Genomic DNA, 23062 nt, shown 5'->3' on the forward strand with positions numbered 1-23062 from the left:
GCCATTTGCCTTATAAGACACTAGACAATAATGACTTCAGTATAGTTTTGGTCCTCGGATGTCTCACAGTACCATTTTAAATTCATTATTGCATTTAAATTGTCAATAATGAAAAATACTGTATTTCAGTGTTTTCCTTTAGAGTATTTATTGGCAAAGTAGCTATTTAATTGCTCCTGCTCACTTCATGTTAGCAGATTCAGGTTTTAAACCCAGAGACCCTTTGAGTCACATTCTGTACTAGGAGAAAAGATGCGCAGGCTTTCATAAATGAGTGGGATTACAGTTCTAGGTTGCAATTTTTATCATCCAATCAAATTTAAACTCTATAATTACAGCTAATAGTGTACTGACCCAGAGGGTCAAACACAAAGCAGAGAAAATGGGAAAGAAAAAAAGGGAGAAAAATACTATTAATACCAATACAAAACAACAAGGAAAAATGGAAAAGAGAGCCAGATGAAGGCTCAAGTCTCACAAAGGCTCGATATTCCTGTTATCTGTTACTCATATTTCTTTGAATCTCTGTCTATGTTCATTATGTTCCTGTATGGAACAAGGAACTTTAAGAATTGGCTTTTAGAAGGCAAAATAGAATTACAGAATGTCTAAATTGGAAGAACATTTAGGGGTCAAATAATAAATGCAGCTCACTTGCAGACGGGGAAGGTCAAGTCCAGAGAGGGGAGGGGTCTTGTTAAATGCTGCTCAATAATTTTGAGCAGAATTAGTAGGTTTCCGACTTTAGTAGCTCTTCAAAAGGGAGCCCGTAAGCCACTGTTCTCAAAAAGTACCATTTAAAAAAAAAATCACAATTGCTGGGTTATGTGTTGGAAGATTCTTGGGTCCCATCTTAGATCTACTCAATCAGAATCTCAAAGTTAGGCCATGAGAACCTGCATTTTAGCAAGGTTTATAATTGTTCTAATTAAGTGTTATAAAAAGTACTGCCCTAAGCATTCTTATCTCAAGCCTTTATACAGTTAAGTCTGCACAGTCAAAAAAACAAAACAAAACAAAGACATGTCTTTCCAAGTATTTAAAAGAAACAAAACGGTAGTGGATCTGAAAAGCTCTCAGAATCCCATGGTAACTATACAGTGTAGGGCCAAACTAATAAAGATAAGGAAAGCTCTGGCAATCAAGCATACTTGGGAAGCTGCAGCTGGTAGAGAGAGGGCAGGCTCTTTCAGCAAGCTGCTAGGCATTTTTTAACTTCCTTTTTGGGTTACACAGACAAGCCTACTATAGATGCATTTAGAAAAGTCTGAAAATATGGGCCTTTGTGGGTCATCATTTCATCATCCTCTACCCCTAGTTTTTTCCAGGCTCTACCGCTCACTCAAAAGTTCTGCATGCAGAAGCCCTAGGGGGTCCAGGAAGATCCGCAAACGGAGCGAACTGGGCCTCATCAGGTCTTCCAGGCTAGATGTGGAACCCCACGCAGGCGCGGCGACGCAAAGGGTTAAGGAGCAGAGAGCTGGAGAGTGGCAGGGAGCGGAACCAATCGAGTGTCTAGGCAGGCGGTACGGCTGGTGTGGGCGGGTCAGGACCTAGCGAGCGATGGGGAAGCTGCGGTGGCCTTTGGGGTGAGAAGGCCTGGGAGGTTGGAGGTTGCGAAGAGGCGGGAGTGGTTACGAGAGTACGAGAGCCTTTGCGGGTTTTCCCTCCTCTCTTTATCCTTAAGGGTCGGCTGCTGCGGGGACAGCCCGGGCCCAGTGTATGGCCACGGAGTTACGGTGTCCGGACTCCATGCCCTGTCACAACCAGCAAGTAAACTCTGCCTCGACCCCAAGTCTCGAGCCGCAGCAACCTGGCGACCTGATGCCGGACCATGCCGGGGCAAACAGCGACTCCACCGCCAAGCAGACTCTCCTCAGCGTGCACGCCCATTCTATCGTAACCGCCGAGCGGGACCCTAAGGCCTGCGGCAGCGCCAGCTTCAACTCAGAGAGCAATGGTGGCAACTATGACGCATCAGCCAGCGACTCCCTCCTAGGGGACTGCGAACTCTTCCGGCAGATTGGGGCGCAGCTTAAGTTGCTGCCTATGAATGATCAGATCCGGGAACTACAGACCATCATCCGGGACAAGTGAGCCGAGAGCGGAAGGAGAAAGGGAGGTGGAGGGTCTCTGAAGAGGTGGGCGGAGATTGGAAGTGAAAAGGCTAAAGTTCTTGGCTTTAGCCGGTCTGTAGGTTTCCTGGCGGGGCCATTTCTTTGAAGAGGTGGTCTCACCTGACTCAGGCCTCCTACCCTCTTTCCTAGTACCTGTGTTTAGCGTAGCTTTGTGTAGGGAGGAAGCATTTTAAGTAACCCTCTTTGTTTCTTGGAGGGGGGGGGGGGTGTCCTCTGTCATTCCTAGCCGGTAAATGCGCCTACGCCATCTGCCCTGTGCCTGTACACGTGGTCAGTCTATAACCCAGAAATGGCTGCTATCCAGGGTTATGCTTTACCTCCAATCACCTCAGGCTCAAGAGTAGAAATTAAGCAATTTCAAGAGAATTTTGTTAAGCTCAGCAGGGCCTCTGACCCTTTACTTTTTGCTACTGCAAATATGTCTTTTTGTCTAAGGTGTTTAGTCTTGGAGTTTAAGTTTACTTGGTCACATGAAAGCTTATCATCCAACTCTTATCAGGATTGTGTTACTGTAAACTTTTAGAACATCAGATATTTCTTGTGTAGTTAATGAAGCAAAGGGTGCCTAAAGGAGCCTTTGGCACCCCTCCTAATCTACAAACGAAGGTAGCCAAAGTTACATGTTAAAATGCTATTTTGAGGGAATTCTTAAAGTCCGGAACCCATAGGTTAACATTAAGGCCTTTCTTCATGGTTCCTAGGAACTATTCTGAAACATCTCTACCTCTGCTCACCTCTAGAGTTCTCTTTACTCTGCATGTTCAAATTTCACCTATTCTTCCACATTCAGCGTTAAATGTCCATCTCTCCCAGGAAGCTTTCCTTTAATCATTATTCCTCTCTAATTAATCTTCTCTGGCTTTTTTAATGCAAGATTCACCTTCTATTTTGTATATTGTTATTTGTTTTGATCTTATTAGATTTTAAGAAACTGTATCTTATGCAATTAGATTTTAAGAAATTGTATCTTTTACATTTTTGAATTCCAACTATACCTCCAAGCAATAGTTGCTCAATTACTAAAAATTCTTTCTAGCTCTTAAAATATATTTATGAAAGTATCCTATTTAACTGTTTCTAATGAATCAATATTGAAAACTATGGGCCTGTGATCTAGTAGATGAAGTAGTGATCTTAAAAAGTGGGAGATATAGGCTTGGTAGTTGTAGTAGGGGAAACTGAAATAAAACAATCTGTAAAACAAAGAAAATAAGATGATTCTTGTTTCTATAGAGCAAGAGTTCCTGACCTTGTGTCTCAGACCTATGCTGTCTTGGACCTTGTGCTGCACTTGTGGATGGGCTTTAGGGCTTTAGTAAACCCTCAGAAATTATGTGGGAAATGTTATTTGTATGTGCATTTTTAATTTGTTTTAAATGACATCTTTATTGAGCTATAATTCACATACTATACAATGCATCTTTTAAAATGTGCAATTCAGTGGTTTTAAAGTATGTTCATTGCTTTGTAACCGTGACCACAATCAATTTTAGAACATTTTCAGTACCCCAACAAGAAACCCCATACCCATGAGCAGTCACTCCCTATTTCCTTCCAGCCCACCCAGAGCCCTAGACAACCACTAATTTACTTTCTTTTTTTTTTTTCTTTTTTCTTTTTTCGTCTTTTTAGGGCTGCACCCATGGCATATGGAGGTTCCCAGGCCCGGGGTCGAATTGGACCTGAAGCCGCTGGCCTACACCACAGCCACAGCAACACAGGATCCAAGCCTCATCTGCAAACTACACCACAGCTCATGGCAATGCCCTATCCCTAACACAATGAGCAAGCCCAGGGTTGGAACCTGCATCCTCATGGTACTAGTCAGATTCATTTTTGGTGGGAACTCCCGCTAATTTATTTTTTATCTCTATTTATTTGCCTATTCTAGACATTACATATAAATAGAATGATACAGGAGTTCCTGTCGTGGATCAGTAGTTAATGAATCTGACTATGAACCATGAGATTGTGGGTTCGATCCCTGGCCTCGCTCAGTGTGTTAAGGATCTGGTGTTGCCCTGAGCTGTGGTTTAGGTCGCAGATGTGGCTCGGGATCCCGAGTTGCTGTGGCTGTTGCCACAGCTCCGATTAGACCCCTAGCTTGGGAACCTCCATATGCCGCGGGAGAGACCCTAGAAAAGGCAAAAAGACAAAAAATAAATAAAAATAGAATGATACAGCATGTGCACTTTTGGGACCGGTTTCTTTCGTTTAGCATACTGTTTCCAAGCTTCATCTGTATTTTATCAGTACACCACTCCTTTTTTTGCTGAATGGTATTCCACTGTATAGATATATCACATTTTGTTTATCTATTCATCAGGTGATGTACAATTTGTTTGCTTTCCATTCTTTGACTAGTTATGAATAATGCATACATTTGCATATGTGTCTTTTTTATGGGGTGAAGATTCCTTCTCTTTCATTAGAGTTCACAAAGGGGTCTTCATGACAATGTAAAGGTGAACAACTGCTAAAGAATTTGGAGAGGGCATGGCATTCAACATTAATATATCAGTATCCATACCTGATTTTACTGCATTATTCAGAAAATTCAGTGTGGTATAATAAACCTGAGTGTAAGTGAAATCTTTTTTTTTTTTTCTTCTGAGTTTGGAAGGTGACAGCAGTTTTCAGTGTGATCTTAGGCAAGATGTTTAGCATCTTCGTGCTTCATTCAACTTTATCATTTGTGGAATGGAGATATTCATAATATTTCATGGAGCTCCTGGGAGGCTAAAACTAGGTATTTGTGAACGTTTGTTATAAACTGTGAAGAGCTATGCACATTTAAGGTATTTCAAGTCTTCAGGTTTGGATTTGTTCATGGTTCTGATTGCATCTATAAGTTCTGGTTTCTTGAACTTTTGGGAGACAGAGTAATTCAATGGTACATAGAATTCACGTTCTTATTTTAAAAGACAACACTGAAGGATCTTAAGTAATTTTTATCGTACTGCAATACAGAATAGAAAGACTCGCTACAATTTTTGATATGCTTAGTTATTTAGTGTGGAGACCGTTTTGTTTTTGTTTATCCAGTCTGTTAATAGAAACCTTTGTTCTTTTATCTTCAAAAACTGGCATCCCATCACACAAACAAGACCTGTTTCACACCCCTTCTGGGGGGGGGCTGGCATAGAGTGCTTGTGGTTAGAGGAGCTATATTTTTACATGGGTCTAGTTATGGAAGGTGACATCAGTTATCACATTCTGTCTTCTTTGGGCCCTTATGTTCTTCTCTGTTTTATGTGGAATCATATATGTGCACTATGGTCTCATGATAGAGGCTGTTGAGTACTGGTTATTCTTTTTACTGTTCCTGGTCCTTCCTACCTATATAGTGAAGGGATTGTTTTCTGAATTAACTTTGGCCTGGGGAAATGGGGTGGAGGCAGAGGATGGCATGTTGTAAATATATAAAGCAGACAAGATTGAGAACGTTGGACTGATTTAAAATGTCTTTTTATTTATTTTTTTGAAATGCAGAGTATTTGCAACATAATATGTTGGTTGATTATTGAATTTCAAGGAAATAGTTTTCTATCTGGGTGCACAGTAATCTAAACATCAGATGATCAGATAATTTACTCAGTCACACAGGGTCACTGGTGAACTCAGGAAGAAATGACTGCTTCATTTACAGTTTTTGTTTTTGCAATGAGTTTAAACCACGCATCCTTTCCTTTCTGCTTCCTTTATGTACTAAACCCAGCAAAATCTGAGTATAATGCCCCTTTCCCTTGAACATAGTTCATGACCTCATATTTAAGAAAATGCTGTGTATTTAATAGATCATCCCCCCTCCTCAGTTTTTTGTTTTCTTTTGTCTCCTGAAACAGTAAAGTGAAGCTGTTTCATGAGCTGCTCAACGTTTCCTGTCTATTTGTCCTCAAAGGGGCTTTGTCATGGCCTCAGCAGGCAGCTTGGATGAAAGTTGAGCAATCCTAGGATATTTTAGTCCGTGAAATAGCACTAAAGAAGGAGTGCTTTCAGCCTGTGACTTTTTTTTTTTTTTTTTTTTGGTTACCTGGTGGGGAGACAATTAACCTCGGGTGGATGAACATCCCATGCAGCTCTAATTAGTGAGTGCAGCCTAATGTTTTTGAGTCATTTGACTAGGTAATGTTCTTAACCAAAGCTGTATATTTGAATTGCTTGGAGAATCTTTTTGTTTTTTTGAAGCCCATCCTTAGAGTGGAGTAGTAGAGTAGTCTTGGGTGGAACCTTTGTACTTGTAGCTTTATACCACAGGTGATTGTGTGGTGCTCAGGATGGGCCACTCCTCCACTGGGAGAATAGGAATTTTCCTTTGCATGGTGATTTGGCTGGTTTTGGATTTGTGGTATGGGCTGAGCCAGGGATTCTAAACTAAACAGAACCAGCCTAGAGAGCCTGGCCTGGCATCACTCCAAGCCAGGAGGAATTTCAGAACTGTTCCCTTCAACTTGTACAAAAGCAAAATGTCCACCACAGAAAAAAACTGACTTGCAAGTTTTTTAATTCATGGCCATGGTTTTGATTTTTCATGTGAATTTTCTAACTGGCTTTTAAGCCAGAAGTGAGGAATTCACCTCTTTATACATACCCCTGTTACAATATTTATTGGGCATATCCTGGTAACGTCTCACCAACTAGTTTGGACTCTGGGGAGGCAGAAGGAAGGTCTGGCCTGGACAGTACCTGGTTCATAAGGGTTTTGATGTTACAACATTATAAAAATTAATAAATAAACTTGAATGACTGAGAACTGGGTTCTAAAGGGAAAATGAAAGTTTCTTCTTTTTCTACCTGATTGTGAATGTTTATATTGAATTCTGCCTTTGAGATTCAAATAAATAATTAATGACACTATTTTATGAGATTTTTAAGAAGGTGCTAAAGAGCTACCATCTTGATGACTTGCACCTGGCAGGTAGTAAAAGCTATTTTCATTTTTGTTTTTTTCACATAAGATTAGGTTTGCTCCAAGTACTTCACTGGGGGTTTGTTTTATGGAGGGTGAAGGAAGGAGGAGGAAAATCATTTATAAATCATCTGCATACCATGACAAACCTTGGAGCTATTCTTTATTTTAGTGATCACATGACAAAGTAGCTATGAAAGTAGAGCTTATGTTTTTGGAAGTTTCACTAAACATTAACTATAAGTGAAACATTCCTTTGGTTTAAACCTTCCAGAAAAGCTTTTATGTTTATTTCTCTTTAACCTATTGCTTAAAAAAACAAACAAGAGCTAAAATTGAGTCTATTTAGTTCTTCCTCTTTAGTTTAGGTTGCCAGGTAAAATATAGGTTATCCAGTTAAAACAATGAATACTTTTTTTCATGTAAGTATATCCTAAACATTGCATGGGGCATGCTTCTGAAAAACAAATTTAACTGGGTGCCCTATATTTTTATTTGGTAAATCTGGCAACTTTATGCCCAGACTTAACTTCTACCTCAAATGCTAAAAACACTCCTTTGGTGTAATCTTCATTTTCAAAAATGATACCTAATTCAGTGCAACTGGGATTTGATTTAAGTAAATTGTTTTTTAAGAGACAAGTCAGAGGTTTTAATTTAATTATTTTAAAAGGGTGTATTCACCTTCATTACATATTCTTTACAAGCCATATTATAGTAGTGGGTTCTCCATCTTTAGAAGGAACATTTTAATGGTGTGTTATTTGCCTGTCAGACTCTATTTCATTGTTTGCATTATATGTACATGACACTCTGATTCACAGGGAGAGAAATGTCATTAAAATACATCTAAAAATTGGTTACCTTTAAGCAAACATTCCTTTTTTAGAGCAAAATATAGATAATTGCTTTACTTAGGGACTTAGCATCGGGCTGGAAAGAACCTTGGAATACGTTACCTCTGTAAACCTCATTACTTTCATCACTAAAGCAGTGGTAATAATAGAATCTACCTCAAGATTATGTGAGGATTAGATCAGATAATGCACCAAAAATGCTTAATACTTGGCACCAAGGAATCTTTTAATAAATGATGGCCTATGGGAAAGAAGGGAGTAATATATGTACAGCATTATAAAATCTGCTATAACTTCTGGACCTTTTCAGAAAAGCCTTCTAAATAAATCTTTGTACACCTTGTGTATGTATGTATACAGTTTTTAAAATAATTTTTCTTTAAAAAAAGGGGAGGGGTTGTCAAGTTTATTCTGAATGGAGAGAAGTAACAGAGAGTGATAAATGGTAATTTCGGCGTAGAATGCTCCAGGAGACGTCTTCCAACACACTAGAGAATCCCTCTAGCAATAGCAGTAGTGGTAACAGTAGCAGCAGAAGCAAGGTCTAGTAAGAGGAAGGGAAAGGATCTCTATTTGAAATCTTTTTTTTTTTAATATTATAAAACATTCATGGAGTTCCCTGTGGCCTATCAGTTAAGGACTTGGCATTGTCACTGCTGTGTCTCAAGTTCAACCCTTAGCCCAGGAATTTTGGAGTGCCAAAAAATAAATAAAAATAAAAACATTCCTCTCTCACAGTTCCATATGTTGTGGATGTTAAGTAAATACATACTAGCCTTTTGGAAGAAAGGTCAGGGGTTCAAGAGGTTTCATCTTGGTTTGGGTTTGCTGAGATATATGTGTTTTAAAATATATACAATTGCTACAGCTTCTCTGGAAATTTTAAGCTGCTTTATAGACACTATTAAATAATGAAGAGTTAGGTTTACCAAGTCCACATTAAAATGAGGATTTGGCTTCTGGTATGATTTTCATTCTTTTGTTGTTTCTGTGTGAAGATCATTTTTTTTTAAATGGCTGCCTTTGGCTTTCATTTTTTACTACAGATGTGTGACACATTTGCTGGGGAGAATCCACTATATTATATTCTTAATCCTATTTGGGATTTGCACAATTTAAAAGATACTCAGATTAACACTAATTAAATTTCCATGCTCTGAATTATGAGTGCTTGGAAATCATTGTTTAAATATTTGAATATATTTTAGAATATTCCAGGGGTGTGTGTTGGTATGTTTGTTGCTTTATGATAATTTTTCATTAGATTTTATTTGGAACAGTTATCAGAAAAAGGATGATTAAAATGTCTATTAAAACTTTGTTTCTAGTATGGTTTTTTTAAGAAAATGGTTTTGAGACAAAAGTGGATAGAATTATGATTTGAAACAAAATATATGGAGTGAATAAGACTTGGGGTCTGGTTTACATTAAAACATCTTAAAATTTTTTTTTAATGTTTGGGCTGTGCCCACAGCATGTGGAATTTCCTGGGCCGGGGATTAAACCCACATTGCAGCAGTGACCCAAACCACTGAAGTAACACCACCAGGTCCTTAACTTGCTGCACCACAAGGGAACTCTCAAAACATCTTTATTAACAAATACTGTAGTCTAGTGTTGAGGCTAAAGTAGGGGCTCAGTGATTATGTGCACTTGATTGATCCAACAAGCCAATATCTGCTTTATGAAACTCTAGTGTTAATAATGTTAAGGATTTAGATGTAGCTATGGAAGACCACTGCGGGTTTTTTTTTTTTTTTAAATGCAGCCAACTTATTGTATTCTAGCTGTACTTTAATTTCTAAATTGATTTCGAGTAAATGGTATGGGTCTAAAGTCTGTCTAAAACAGCAGGTATTAAGTTAGTAATCTGTAGTGGGATGACTTGGAGCAGTGATTTTTTTTCAGTTGGAAGTCAAATAGCTATCAAGAGATGACAGTTCATATTAGGTTCTCATAGTGTGTACCTTTTTTGGAATGTAGAGAAGATCCTTATCCTGTAAAAGTTATCAGCTGTGGCTGATATTTTGGGGGAGAGTGTGAAAGGTGTTAAAAATGTCTGATTCTAAAGTTAAAAAATAACAAATTTGGGTAACTCTGATCACTTAACCTAATATAATTTTTCTATGTAATATATTTATGTGTAACTGTCTAGAAATTTTAAAAAACAAATATTTCACATGTATTCTCAAGATATATTACTAGATATTTCTTTAAGACAAATCCAGACTTTTCTTCCCTATTGAAAAACTGTGTTCTGGTAGCTTAGACAAGTTTGTGTAGGTCTAGCAAACAGGTCAGTAGGCTTTGGGTTTTTTTTTTTTTTGGTAGTTCACTGACTTTTACTTCCTTGACAAGAATGTTGTGAAAATCAATTATAGAAATGAAAGGTTCTAGTGTGATAGTATAGTTTTATTTAAAAACCGCAGTACATAACCTAGAGCCTGTTTTAAATGAGCTCTCTGTGTGTAGGTGTGTGGATAGAGTTTTCTGAGTTTAGGGAATATTTATATATAAAGAATACAAACCTGTATTCTTTCTTTTTTTTTTTTTTTTTGTCTTTTGTCTTTTTAGGGCTGCACCTGTGGTAAATGGAGGTTCCTAGGCTAGAGCTCAAATCAGAGCTGTAGCCGCTGGCCTACACCACAGCTACAGCAATGTAAGATCTGAGCTGCATCTGCGACCTACACCACAGCTCATGGCAACCCGGGCTCCTTAACCCACTGAGTGAGGCCAGGGATCAAACCTGCATCCTCATGGATACTAGTTGGGTTCGTTAACTGCTGAGCCATGACGGGAACTCCCAGACCTGTGTTCTTGCTATTGCTCAACTGTGATCCGTATTTTAGAGAGTTAATATCTGTAATATAATAGAAATTTGGTTACTCTAAAGAACCTAATGCCATTTGTGTCAGGGATATTTCATTGCTTTTACCTGTCAGAGAATGTAAATGCAGCTTGAAAAAGAGAGTCGTGATTAATGGCATACTGAGATAATATATGCTTGTCATTTTGATGTTACATTGGGGAATATTTTAGGTATGCTATGGATAGGCAGATGGGGATTTTTAAGTACATAAACTGTAAATCAGTCAGATCATTTAACTTAGAGCAGGAGGAGAAACAATAGTAGATTTTTACATACAGGAAAAAAAAATGTCAGCCCTCTAACATTCCCTTTTGGCTGATTAACAGCTTGTGAATAGGTGCAACTGTGGATTATTATTACTTGGGTACCTCAGGATCTGAAAGTTTTGACCAGGAGTATTGGTTAATGTACAGGAACTTCTGTATAGAATGTACAGTAAAATGGTAGAAAGATCTATAGAATAAGATCTTTGAAAAAATCGGCAAAAGGAAACAAATTATCTATAGTTTGAGGAAGAGGTCTGGAATGCAGTGGCAAAAATAGAGGATTTACTTGTTCATACCATTCTCATTCTAAAAAAAAATTAGAGACAAAGTAGATGGGTTACTTATGTTGGTAACAAGGGTTTTAGGTCAAGGTGAATGGTCGGTGAGAATGGGGAGAACCTGCTTTTCTTACTGCAAAGTTTTTTTCTTGAGCTCTTGGAATGACACCATCTTCCAGGGGGAGCTTGTTCATCTACTGGTTGCATAGTATATACTTGAGCCATTCAGTGGGCGACTACATGATCTTTTAAATTCTTGTCTCTAATGTTGATATCAAATGATATTTATCAAGTCATTCCACTTAGGTTCCTATGTCCTAGTGAAAAATATCATGTCTCAATAATAGTCTGTTACAGGTAAACTTTTAAGCTTTTAGCATGTAATAGGTCTTAATTTCAGTGTTACCCTATATATTAAGTAATATTTTACTTTAAAGTTCTAATTTAGACTAAAACTTGTACTTCCTTTTTTTTAGGACAGCCAGTAGAGGGGACTTCATGTTTTCTGCAGATCGTTTGGTAAGTGGATGGAGGCTTTCTATTTTCATTTCATTGTTGTTCTTAATGATATAATCATAGTAGGCCAAGGGGCTTTTTTTTTTTTTTTTGTTCTAGATCATTCTGGGGATGAGAGATTGTGTCAAGTAACTGACATCTTGCTAGACTTCAAAAGTGTTTCACTGTTGCATTAAAGCTTTGCCTCAATCCCATTCACCTCAAAGCATTGTTCTCTATAGTTCTGAGGTACCACTGCCTTTGAAGTGGATCTTGGTAACCTGATCCTGAGCCTTAAATGCCTTCTTTTAGGGCAGTGAAGTACATTAAAAGGCAATCAAAGATGTAAGGAGACCTAGTAGTTACCCTTGTGGTATCCATTGAATGCATTAAAAACTAATACTTCTCTTACAGTTTACATGGATGTGGATATTTATTTTGCCTCTTCTTTTCTTTAGTATCCTCATATGTGAAATACTAAGTTGGACTATCTGTGCTCAGGAACTTCCTTTTATTTATTTTTATTAAATTTTTTTTTTTTTTGCCATTTCTTGGGCCACTCCCGTGGCATATGGAGGTTCTCAGGCTAGGGGTCCAATCGGAGCTGCAGCCGCCAGCCCAAGCCAGAGCCACAGCAACTCGGGATCAGAGCCATGTCTGCGACCTACACCACAGCTCACAGCAATGCCGGATCGTTAACCCACTGAGCAAGGGCAGGGATTGAACCCGCAACCTCATGGTTCCTAGTCAGATTCGTTAACCACTGCGCCACGATGGGAACTCCTTAAAAATTTTTTTTTAACCATGGTATGCAGCAGCTTGATGTAGGATCTCAGTTCCCAGACCAGGGATTGAATCTGGGCCACAGCAGGGAACTCCTAGGGACTTCGTTTTAAGGCTTGAACAAGCCCAGTTATCTTTAGCTGATCTCATCTGATAGGATCTCAGACCAAGTTAGGTGTCTTGGGCAAGTATTTTTTACTTCTTATGTGTATATATCTAAGTGTGTTTAGTGCTTGGAATGAGGTTGACACATACTCTGCTGTGGTTTCATCCATTCATGAAATATACATTGAACTCATGTGAGTCATACATTGTGCTTGACTGTGTTGTTGGGTGAGGAGATACAGTCGTAAAGAGTATAGACATTGTCCCTGATCTCATGGGGTTTACAATCTAAATACTGTTCTCAGTATTTAGTTTGGGAAAGAATGAAAAGTGACTTATTAAGCTTACAGGTATAATCAGATAGAAGATAAATTATTAAAGGGAATGTGGTGGTGGGGGGAGGTGTGAAACTTTTCGTTTAGATTTTCCCTGAAGAAAATTTTTATTTCAAGAGAGTATAGATAACTCCTATTCTACTTTTGATTTTAAGTATTCTTATAGGCTACTTATATTTGAGCTTCCAGGGCAGTAATGATCCTTGGATATACGTCAAGATAAATGTAATTGACATTCTTGGAGTGGCAGTTAGGTTCAAAGGCTACTTATATTTGAGCTTCCAGGGTAGTAATAATCCTTGGATATACGTCAAGATAAATGTAATTGACATTCTTGGAGTGGCAGTTAGGTCATGTCGTCTTTAGTCTTTTATCAAACCAAAGGGACAGGTTCAAGGCAATTGTGTCAGTGGCTTCTGTGGGGAAAACAGAGGTCTTGGTGTTAACTGGTAGAAAATGGTCCCTCTTTCTTTCTCTTGTTCTCCTTGTGCCCTTTTTCTATAGAAAATAGGAGTTAACTTCATGGTTATTGTAAAATACTTGCCTGAAAGACCAGGCATTAGATCTTATTCAAATGAGATAATGAGGACCTAGGGCATAATTCACTTAAGGGGATGGTAATTTGGACCTCTCTGTTCTCTGCAGTTGGATTTGAAGGTCCAGATATTGGAGGTGGGGGGTGTGGAGGGTCGATTGTGGTGAGGACTGGAGCTGTTGAGTATTTCTAGTACCCTGTCTCTTCTAGCACAAGGGACCTATTATAGTTGACATTAATTCTATCCTGAATTTGTCAGGATTGGCTTCTCTGGCACTCAGGTCTTTTTTATTTTTTAATTTGAGTTCTTTATATTTTAGTCACTCTTCTGATTTTATGTTCTCCTGTAAGGCTTGGACACATTGATTTCTGTCCCAGAGCTGTAGGAGATGTGCAGGCAATAAGACTATAGGAGTATTACTAGGAGGAGAACTAGGCTCTTCAAAGAAAATGATCCTCTTCTCTTGTACTTTGCTCATAAGCAGCATTAATCTCCACATAAAGTGGTGGCTAGAGGTGAGTATGCACACACACGCACTATTCCTGAGGTTCCTGGACCTTCTGGTGCTGCAGGTTGACAAAGTACTGGCCTATTTAGCATTGATCATTTTAATGGCAGCAGGGTATTGTGTTGTAATAACAGATCATTGGGCCTGGAGTTTCTCCCTGCTGTTCCTGATTCTCAATCAGTAATGTAATATCGATTGGGAAAAATGAGCTTTGCAGACTCAGCATTGCTTTTATTGTAGTGGGCTCTGGGTGCTCATAGGAATATCATATCTGGTGGTTTTAGGAGGCTCTTCCAGTACTGGTGGATTCTTTCCTATGAACCATACATTAAAATAATTAGGAGACTTTTTTTGACGCTGGGAAGTCCCAATGCATTCAACTGGATCCTACTTCAAGCTCAGTAAACTGGTTCAGCCGCCTCCACTCATTTATTTCCTCGTAAGAAATTCAGGCTTTATTTGCATTATGGTGGGCCTTTGTTAAAAAGAATCCAAATTAACAATCTCAAAGTACTAAAGGAGGCAAAGAAGTTCCCAGTGGGCACTATTTCTAGAGTAACCAGAACCATATTACTTCCAAGGATGCCTGCCATGGAAGTAGTTGCTGTAGTTGCTGTAGTTTTGCATTTCTCATAATATAGCCTGGACTGACTGAATGAGAATCAGAAGGGATATTTGAGCCTTTAGTGGCAATCATGTGCCTCACCAAGGATATCTAGCAGCAAGCAGCCTGACATTTGGATCTATCTCTGCATCTAACACATGAGAGGGCCCCTTTCCTATGACCATAAGCTAAATCCTTGCCTAGTGTGTTACTGACTTTTTGCCTAGTGTTCAGCCCCTTAGGCTAACAGCTAATAGATCCTTAGCAAGTTCTCAACTTGTTCTTCCTTTGACTGTCTAGATCAGACTTGTTGTGGAAGAGGGATTGAATCAGCTACCATATAAAGAATGCATGGTGACCACTCCAACAGGTAACCAGGGCTGTTAATCTCATATTCTTCTCATAAAAATTCTGAGATAGAACTGGGGAGAAATGGAAAGAAAGCAGTCTAAGTAAACCAGTATGCAAAATGAGGAGTCTACACGGAGCTGTTCTTTTAAACAACTTAATAAACTTGAGACATTTAGAAACGAAATTCATGTGAGTGGCTTGCTTATCAGTTCAAGTTAAAGGTTAATAAATATTCTGCATCATGCAGGTGTTGCCTTTGATGATGGCACATTGGGACAGAGCTGAGGATTGCCAGCAGTTTATCTTCACCTCTGTGGGGAAGCTGCTGGTGTTAACAAATGGGTGGGCTAGTTTGGCATTGAAACTCCAGGTAAAAGGATGAAAGTAAAAAAGAAAACTAAAATGACAAGGATTGAAGAAGCTGCTTTGTTCTGCTGTAATAGAAAGCAGCCAAGGATCCCTATTTCAGAGATTTCAAATTCTAATTTGTTCTTTAGTAAATAATGGAAGTTGCTATATCCAAAGGTTGATTTTATGAAAATTGGGGGCTGAGCTTGCTGCATCATAATTGAACAAATTCAGAATGAGACCAAGGGTTGAACATGTCTTGATAATTTAGCCTTTCTCTTCTGCTTTTTAACACAGAATGGAGGCTCATAAAAAGGGACGAGAATGAGGAGCTATCTTTTGTGCCTCACAGTGGGGTCCTAGTTTGAATTGATGGGGTTTATAGCATTCTTGGAGTGCAACAATTTTCCTCTGATTTCAGTCTGAGGACCATATATGTGAATGTCATGCTATCATAAATGCCTATTATCACTCGATGAAGTCTACCTCACCCAATTATCCCCACAGGTTTCTTATGAAGAATTAAGACATAACTATGAAAAATCATGACCCTGCTTATTACTTCCAACTGGGAACCTAAGATGTTATACAGTATGTCTGGACAAGAGTTGCTCTGTATCCATCTGCTTTAAACCATAGATACTTTATAAAATATGTAGTTGCTCCAATGAAGAAAGATAAATTCTTTGGTTTTATTCCTCAACAGGGTACAAGTATGAAGGAGTGAAATTTGAAAAGGGAAATTGTGGGGTCAGCATAATGAGAAGTGGTAGGTTTGCATACATGTGTGATTTTCTCTGTTTGCATGCATATATACAGTTAGCTATTTTCCAGGAGAGAGGTGGGCTTGTCTCTCATAATTGCAGCCTGCCTTAGCTTAAATCTCACCACTTGTGTTGTCTCTTTTCATGCTGCCTTGGAATCATGGGCTTGTGTGTTGCTGAGTTCGGCTAATTTTAACTGCAGAGCATCTTTTCCTAGTAGCCTGACCCCATGGGCAAGCCATCTTTGAAAGATATTCAGAGAAGGGTAGGAGAATAGGAGGATGCAATGATGCTGTCTTGGAGAGAACAAGGCAACTTGAAGACTGATGGAACATAGTACAAATTCAGGCCTGCAGAACTTTGAACACCTGATTATAGAAAATCTTTGTTTTGGATTCTTAAATTTCTTTTGTGAGGAACAGTCTTGCTCTGTCAAGATCTGGACTGAATCACCTAATATTTTTAGTTTTATATTTGATGAATATGTGACTGTGTTGCAGAATGACTGTGATTAACTGGAGGTATTTCTATTTGCTAGTCTTATAAATGTATTTATGTTTGAGTCCAACTGATTGCCCTTCTAAACCAACCTTTGTGTAGCAAAACTAAATGCCTGTAATTAGGACCTACACCTGTTACATGGGGATGATTATTTCCATTCAGCAATTTATCATTAATTATTCTTTGCACAAAGTCCAAGGTATATTAGAAGCCCCACTTGCTTGCATTGGAAACATATGGATTTTTTTTACCACATATAAACATTCCCTTTTCTTCTCTGGCTATAAAGTTCTGTTTGTGAATAAGTCAATATCTCAAAATAAAATAGGAACTTTAAGCTCTCTTTTTTAAAGAAGGTAACTTAAGCAGTGATAGGATTTTCAGGACAATGTTGTTCAACCTTTTAAAACTAGTGAAGGTGATGGACATGGGTTTTTAAGACAAAATTTCTTCTGTTTCAGTCCAGCTCCTGCCCTGTGGGCAGTAGCATGGTCCTTACACTCCTAGTGTATACCAGATGACCGGTGATGCATAGATAGGGTGTTTTTAACCTTAATAGCTATTGGTTGATTTTCATACATATCAGAAAGAAACTTCTTATATTTTCATTAGTGATATCAAGTTTCTTCTTAAAATAAATGTAAATGAAAACAATTAAAGAAAAATATTAAGTAAATAATTATACAAATAGAATTCCGTTATGCCCTAAAATCTTGAAGGTGGTATGAAAATGACTGACTTTTGGTGAACACTTCCTTAAAGGAATTCAAACTCAAAAATAGCTCTATGTTCAGCAGCAGGTGGTGGTGGTGGTAGTTGTGGTTCTCTTGGGAAAGAGGGGACAACATACTACTTTTCACTGATTGCCAGCAAAGCTTCTTCCATTGAAGTCATGACTGGGGCTAAGTGATATCTCCTGATTCCACCTTGATCTAAATGGAGAGCCTTTGTTCTATAGCCCCCATTCTTCCATAAATATTTTATATTTTTGTCAGGTGACAGCAACAGAATTTCCTTAAAATAATAGAAGTGAAATGTTCTTGATATTAGAAAAGCTCATGGAGCAGCTTAATAAAACACTTTATTTTCTGTAATCATGGAAGCTCTAAAACTTGCAAGCCATTGGTAAAATTAGCTTATTCCAGTTTCATTGACCAGCCCTTAACCTACTTTCATTGACCAAAATTAAGTATAAAATATGAGCATATTAGAATTAAAAGCTGTTAGCTTAGGAAGAATTACTTCCATCTTGACAATGTCTTTATTCTGTTTATAACAGTAACAAACTCTGCTTTGGCCTATTCTTGGACTTTCACTCCAACTCCTCCTAATCCCTTTTGTCTTTTTTACTTCCTTCTTCAAGGTGAGGCAATGGAACAAGGTTTACGAGACTGCTGTCGATCCATACGAATTGGAAAGATCCTGATTCAGAGTGATGAGGAGACACAAAGAGCCAAAGTATATTATGCCAAGTTCCCCCCAGACATTTACAGGAGAAAAGTCCTTCTGATGTATCCAATTCTCAGTAAGTGGTTTGTATTTAATCTGTAACCTTTGGTTAGGGTTTAAATTCAACTTAGTGCCTGCCTTCTGGGTACCCTTATATAAAGGCAAAAATCACTTCTAAATGTTTTTTTTTGCCTTTCCTCAGTTGGATTTGGAGTTACTCTGGGCAGCTTTTTAGGGAATTATCATTGTATAATAATATACATTAATCAAATTGTAGAAAGTCTAAAAAGCTTCTATCTTAAAATGAACATATTGAAGCAAAGAATCATATGAGGCAAAATATATAGAAGATGGAAAATATATTGAAATATGTCCCCTCTTTGGCCCAGTGAATATTAACAATGATTTTCTCAATTTATCCTCTTTGGAGGTAATATTTTTTTCTACTATTCTAATCTATTTCCTAAGCTTACTCTGATGGTGGGTATTAAATTTGCTATCTCAAATACTGAATGAATTTAGGGCTTGTTGTGCATTTGAAAACTGGAAAGTATATGGCTTATGTCCGTTACTGAAAATAATGTCCTCGGTAAAGAACAGGCACCTTCTTTTTTTCTTTTTTTTTTCTTTTTTGTCTTTTTGTCTTTTAGGGCCACACCCACAGCATATGGAGGTTCCCAGGCTAGAAGTCCAATCGGAGCTGTAGCCTCTGGCCTACACCTCTTCCACAGCAAAGCTGGATCCGAGCCACGTCTGCGACCTACACCACAGCTCATGGCAACACTGGATCCTTAACCCACTGAGCGAGGCCAGGGATTGAACCCACGTCCTCATGGATGCTAGTTGGGTTCACTATCCTCTGAGCCATGACAGGAGCTTTAAGAACAGGCACCTTCAAATGAAGCTTTGACTAGTGTTAACATAATATAGTATCTTGTGTTAGATCACCAAATTGCCCTTACTTCAAAGAAACTTCAAAGACATTTTGAGATGAATGTTAAAGTTGCCAATGCATTTGGTTGTCATTTGATTTCAGGCACTGGAAATACTGTAATTGAAGCTGTAAAGGTTCTCATAGAACATGGAGTTCAACCTAGTGTTATTATCCTACTCAGTCTGTTCTCCACTCCTCATGGTGAGTTTAACATAGGGCAGTAGCTGCCAGCTCTGAGTGGTCGTGGGATGGGTAAGTGTGCATCTGTCCAGCCTCTCTTCCAGAGGAAAAGTTCATTTGCATCTACATTAAAATTGAATTTTGGTAGTTATAATTTGTGTTTGTCATCTCTAAGCTTAGTAATAATACTTTACACCATTCTAATGTTTTTCAAATTCAAATAGAAGAGTATGAACTAACCCCACTGAAGGGGATTGTAATTGTTTTCCTGGTGGTCCTTTTTGAGTAGAGATTGCAAATGGCTGAGAGTTCCCTATTTTTCTGTTCCCCACCTGAGCTTGAGAATTGTTCTCAAACAGCAAGAAACTCGAAGTTCTAGCTAGCACTCTGGTCTAACTGAAGTAAATTTTGCAGTGTGAAGCAAAGAGAAGTTTTTAAAGTTAGACTTCTGCTCAAAGGGCATGGTGAGAAAACTTGTGTTCTCCATTTCCTGAGGGAGATAAGCCTAATTTAAGAACATGCTTTTTTTTTTGCCATATGATCTAAGACAATTGTGAAAGTGTCCTACAAATATAATCATAAATGCATGTAGAAATTCAGCGTTTAGGATAGTCACTAGAGTTATATTTCATGTAAGAAGAAATTTGAAAGTATGTAAATGAATTACTTGGAAATGGTTAAAGAAATATACAATTGACCCTTGAACAACACAGGTGAACTGTGTGGGTCTACTTATATGTGGATATTTTTCAGTAGTAAATACTACAGTATTTCACAGTCCATAGCTGGTTGAATCTGTGTATGCAAAGGAACTGTGGATTCAGAGAGCCGACTCTAATAAGTTATATGTGGATTAACTGCCCCCTGCCCCATGTTGTTCAAGGATCAATTGTATATTCAAAATAACATAATATTATGTAACTATTAAATCATGTTTTTGAAAAATATTTAATGACATCAGAAAATCTGGTAGATGTAAAAGAGAAGAATAAAAAATAATAGCATTAGACTAGTATAAAATGTCATCACCAAATTTAGAGATGACTAATACAAATTATGACTATTATAACTACCAAAATCAGGCTTGGATTTAACATGGAACCTAATAAATCTTTCCTTAGCATCAGAGGCTAGACAGATGCACAATACTATTTCAATTTTCATTTTAAGTTACATAATATTAACAGTGGTTTCCTTAGGGTGGTGGGATTCTAAATGATTCCTTTTCTTTTCTAAGCTTTTTTTTTTTTGTATTTTCCAAATGTTCTACAATGAATTTGTACTTGTATCATAATTGAAATGAAAGTGAAATATATGGATTCTAGTTAGGGCATTTTCTCATTTGCAAAGTTTCCAAGTCTCAGCCAACCCTGGAGAGGCTACCGAGAAATCAGTTGGGAGTGCTGCATTTAGTAGGCCATTGATTGTTCAAATGTTGATGGTGACAAAGGGTGATTTGCTTGATCGTCCATTTATGTAACAGACGTGGCATTGTGAACATCGAGATAACCAAATAATTATTGGGTTGTCTTTCTTTGGGACTAGAAAAGCAATCGTTTTAGTTCTAATTGTGTTAGTACACGCTAGTGTACTAACTCTTTGACATTATAAATGAAAAAATCTTATTCTGTGGCAGCCTTGCTATGGCTTTTTAGTTTGACTGGGGTCATAGCTAGTGTCTTCCCCTCCCTCATCTATTTCCCTCCCCCTATACTAGACTCAAAACTTCTCAAAAGCTAGCTTCCTCTTATATAACAAAGGAGTGTTTGCACTTGTTTCAATATGGTTCCACTTGAGAAACCATCATCTTATGTTATGATCCTGTTTCCAGAAAGGACTGTATTCTCTCTATTCCAGCTGCCTTTACATTTATTTTTATTTTTTGGCTCTGCTCACAGCATGGGGAGGTTCCAGGGCCAGGGATCGAACCTGTGCCACAGCAGCGAGCCAAGCCATAGCAGTAACAATGCCAGATCCTTAACCCACTGAGCCACCAGGGGACTCCACAGCTGCCTTTAAAATAAAATAGAAATGACTCTTCAGGGGAAAAGTTGCTATAACTGAATATATTTTTCAAATCTTGGATACAAAACAATTTGATTCTAAGAATTTATTAGTGAGTGGGTAGGAACATAGTGTGACTACTATCAAAGCTTTTCTGATATCAGATATTATATAAACTAAGAGATTAACCAAGTCTGACTTTGTGTCTAAAGATCATTGCTCTCTGTCCTCTGTCAATATTAGATCTAATGACTGATTATAAAATTACTGAACTCCAAGTAATGTTATCAAAAAAATCCTGCCATAATGACAATTTTTCTTTTATTTTTTTGAAGGTGCCAAATCAATCATTCAGGAGTTTCCAGAGATCACAATTTTAACTACTGAAGTTCATCCTGTTGCACCTACACATTTTGGGCAGAAATACTTTGGAACAGACTAAGTTATTGAAGAAAAATTATTCTCTGGCATAACATTACGGTTATGTTTTGAGTTTCTGTTTCACTAATTCACCTGAGGAATGACAGAAAATTTGTGTTAAAGATACTTTGTAATTATTGAAAGTGGGTATAGTAAAAAGGAAATATTTGAGGTTTATTTATTTTTATTTAGTTATTTCTTGACTTTTGGCACCAAATTCAACAAATAAGCATATACAACTCATAAAATATTTTAATAATGTTCTTGTGCAAATTGCTGATCCCTCAGTGCATTGAAACTGTTCTCTAATTTATGAACCTCAATTTAGAGGTTGCTTGCAGCCACAAATAAAACCCAAATTCGAGTCAGTTCTTTGGCCCACTATACTTTGCCTTTTGTTTAGTTTGCTTTTATTTTTTAGTTCTAGGGAATTTCATGTATGTAGCTGTTGTCACCTTCCTCTACTCTTTACTTCCTAGTACTATACGTATTGGTAACGTAGAATGAAGAAAGAATGCCTCCTGGAATTTTATGTTTCCATTAATATCTTCACTCAATTGGCAGATCCACTTAGCTCTTCTGTCAAGCCATTATGTTCTTCATGGCTCATTTCCTACTTTGTGACTTGGTGTTTGCCCTGCCAAGTGTAATGCAGTAAAGAAGATGGTGGGGCATTTCCAACAATGGAACTGTAACATTAATTTACATAGATCGAACTGGGAACGTCTGGATGCTGACAAGGGAGAGCTAAATACTGTTAATGCTATCAGTGCCCTAGAAATTAATTTGGTGTTTTTACTGAGGTATGGAGAAAAGGATAGTTTTTCATTGGGTTCATGGGCAGTAAGTAAATTAAAATGCTTCATTTTTAATTTGGATGTTTCTGCTGGAGGCCTTTGATTTGGAACTTAGTTATTTTGCATGTTTGTTAATTGTAGATGTATTAAAATGGGAAAAATACCATGATATTAAAAAAACCCTAAGATTTATATGTTTATATGTTATATGAACATATTTAGGCTTCTGAAAGGAAGATAAATCATTTTAGGAATCTGTGTTTGCGTTCTGAAAGTTGCTTTTAAAACCCTGATCTCATTTTACATTGATATTAAAACATTTTAACAGTGGTGGCTGGCTGATTATTTGATTATACTCCCATAGTCTCATAGGCAGCTGTTGTGGGCTTGTTTTAAAAAAACAAAAACAGAAAAGAGCAGAAGGCAGTTTCCTTAGAAAGAACCAAAGCTGATGAAAGTCAGCAGAGATTGGGGGAGAGGAAGGAAAGCGGGACTACATTTTCCCTTTGAGCCTAGGAATACTAGGACTTCACTGTTTTTCCCTTCATTATGAAGACTTACTAAAACAGATTAATTGATAGAATTGATACTAAAATTCTTCCAAGGCAAATGTTGCTTTCATGTTTTTATT

The 23062-nt window shown here is 37.8% G+C and overlaps 1 protein-coding gene across 5 annotated transcripts; it reads left to right on the forward strand.

Annotated features, from left to right (window-relative positions):
* The first annotated feature begins 1540 nt into the window (after window positions 1–1540).
* On the forward strand, window positions 1541–22761 carry UPRT (uracil phosphoribosyltransferase homolog). 5 transcript variants are annotated; one of them, XM_085006081.1, is made up of 7 exons: window positions 1541–2141; window positions 11794–11836; window positions 14984–15053; window positions 16089–16151; window positions 18011–18172; window positions 19133–19231; window positions 21550–22761. In XM_085006081.1, the coding sequence occupies exons 2-7, from the start codon at window positions 11816–11818 to the stop codon at window positions 21654–21656; spliced, it is 522 nt and encodes a 173-aa protein (XP_084862207.1). In that variant the 5' UTR covers window positions 1541–2141; window positions 11794–11815; the 3' UTR covers window positions 21657–22761.
* Window positions 22762–23062: the final 301 nt, after the last annotated feature.

This window comes from Sus scrofa, chromosome X (genome assembly GCF_054392235.1).
Source record: "Sus scrofa isolate SSC_HxYL_T2T_F1_AM1 chromosome X, Sscrofa_HxYL_maternal_Yorkshire_Landrace_v2.0, whole genome shotgun sequence".
Classification (NCBI taxonomy): domain Eukaryota; kingdom Metazoa; phylum Chordata; class Mammalia; order Artiodactyla; family Suidae; genus Sus; species Sus scrofa.

Coding starts and splice junctions, on each gene's coding strand:
- UPRT (XM_021079380.2), top strand. CDS start 1,723: ATGGCCACGGAGTTACGGTGTCCGGACTCCATGCCCTGTCACAACCAG. Junction 2,094..11,793: donor CAGACCATCATCCGGGACAA/GTGAGCCGAGAG, acceptor CCTTTTTTTTAG/GACAGCCAGTAGAGGGGACT. Junction 15,054..18,010: donor CATGGTGACCACTCCAACAG/GTAACCAGGGCT, acceptor TCCTTCTTCAAG/GTGAGGCAATGGAACAAGGT.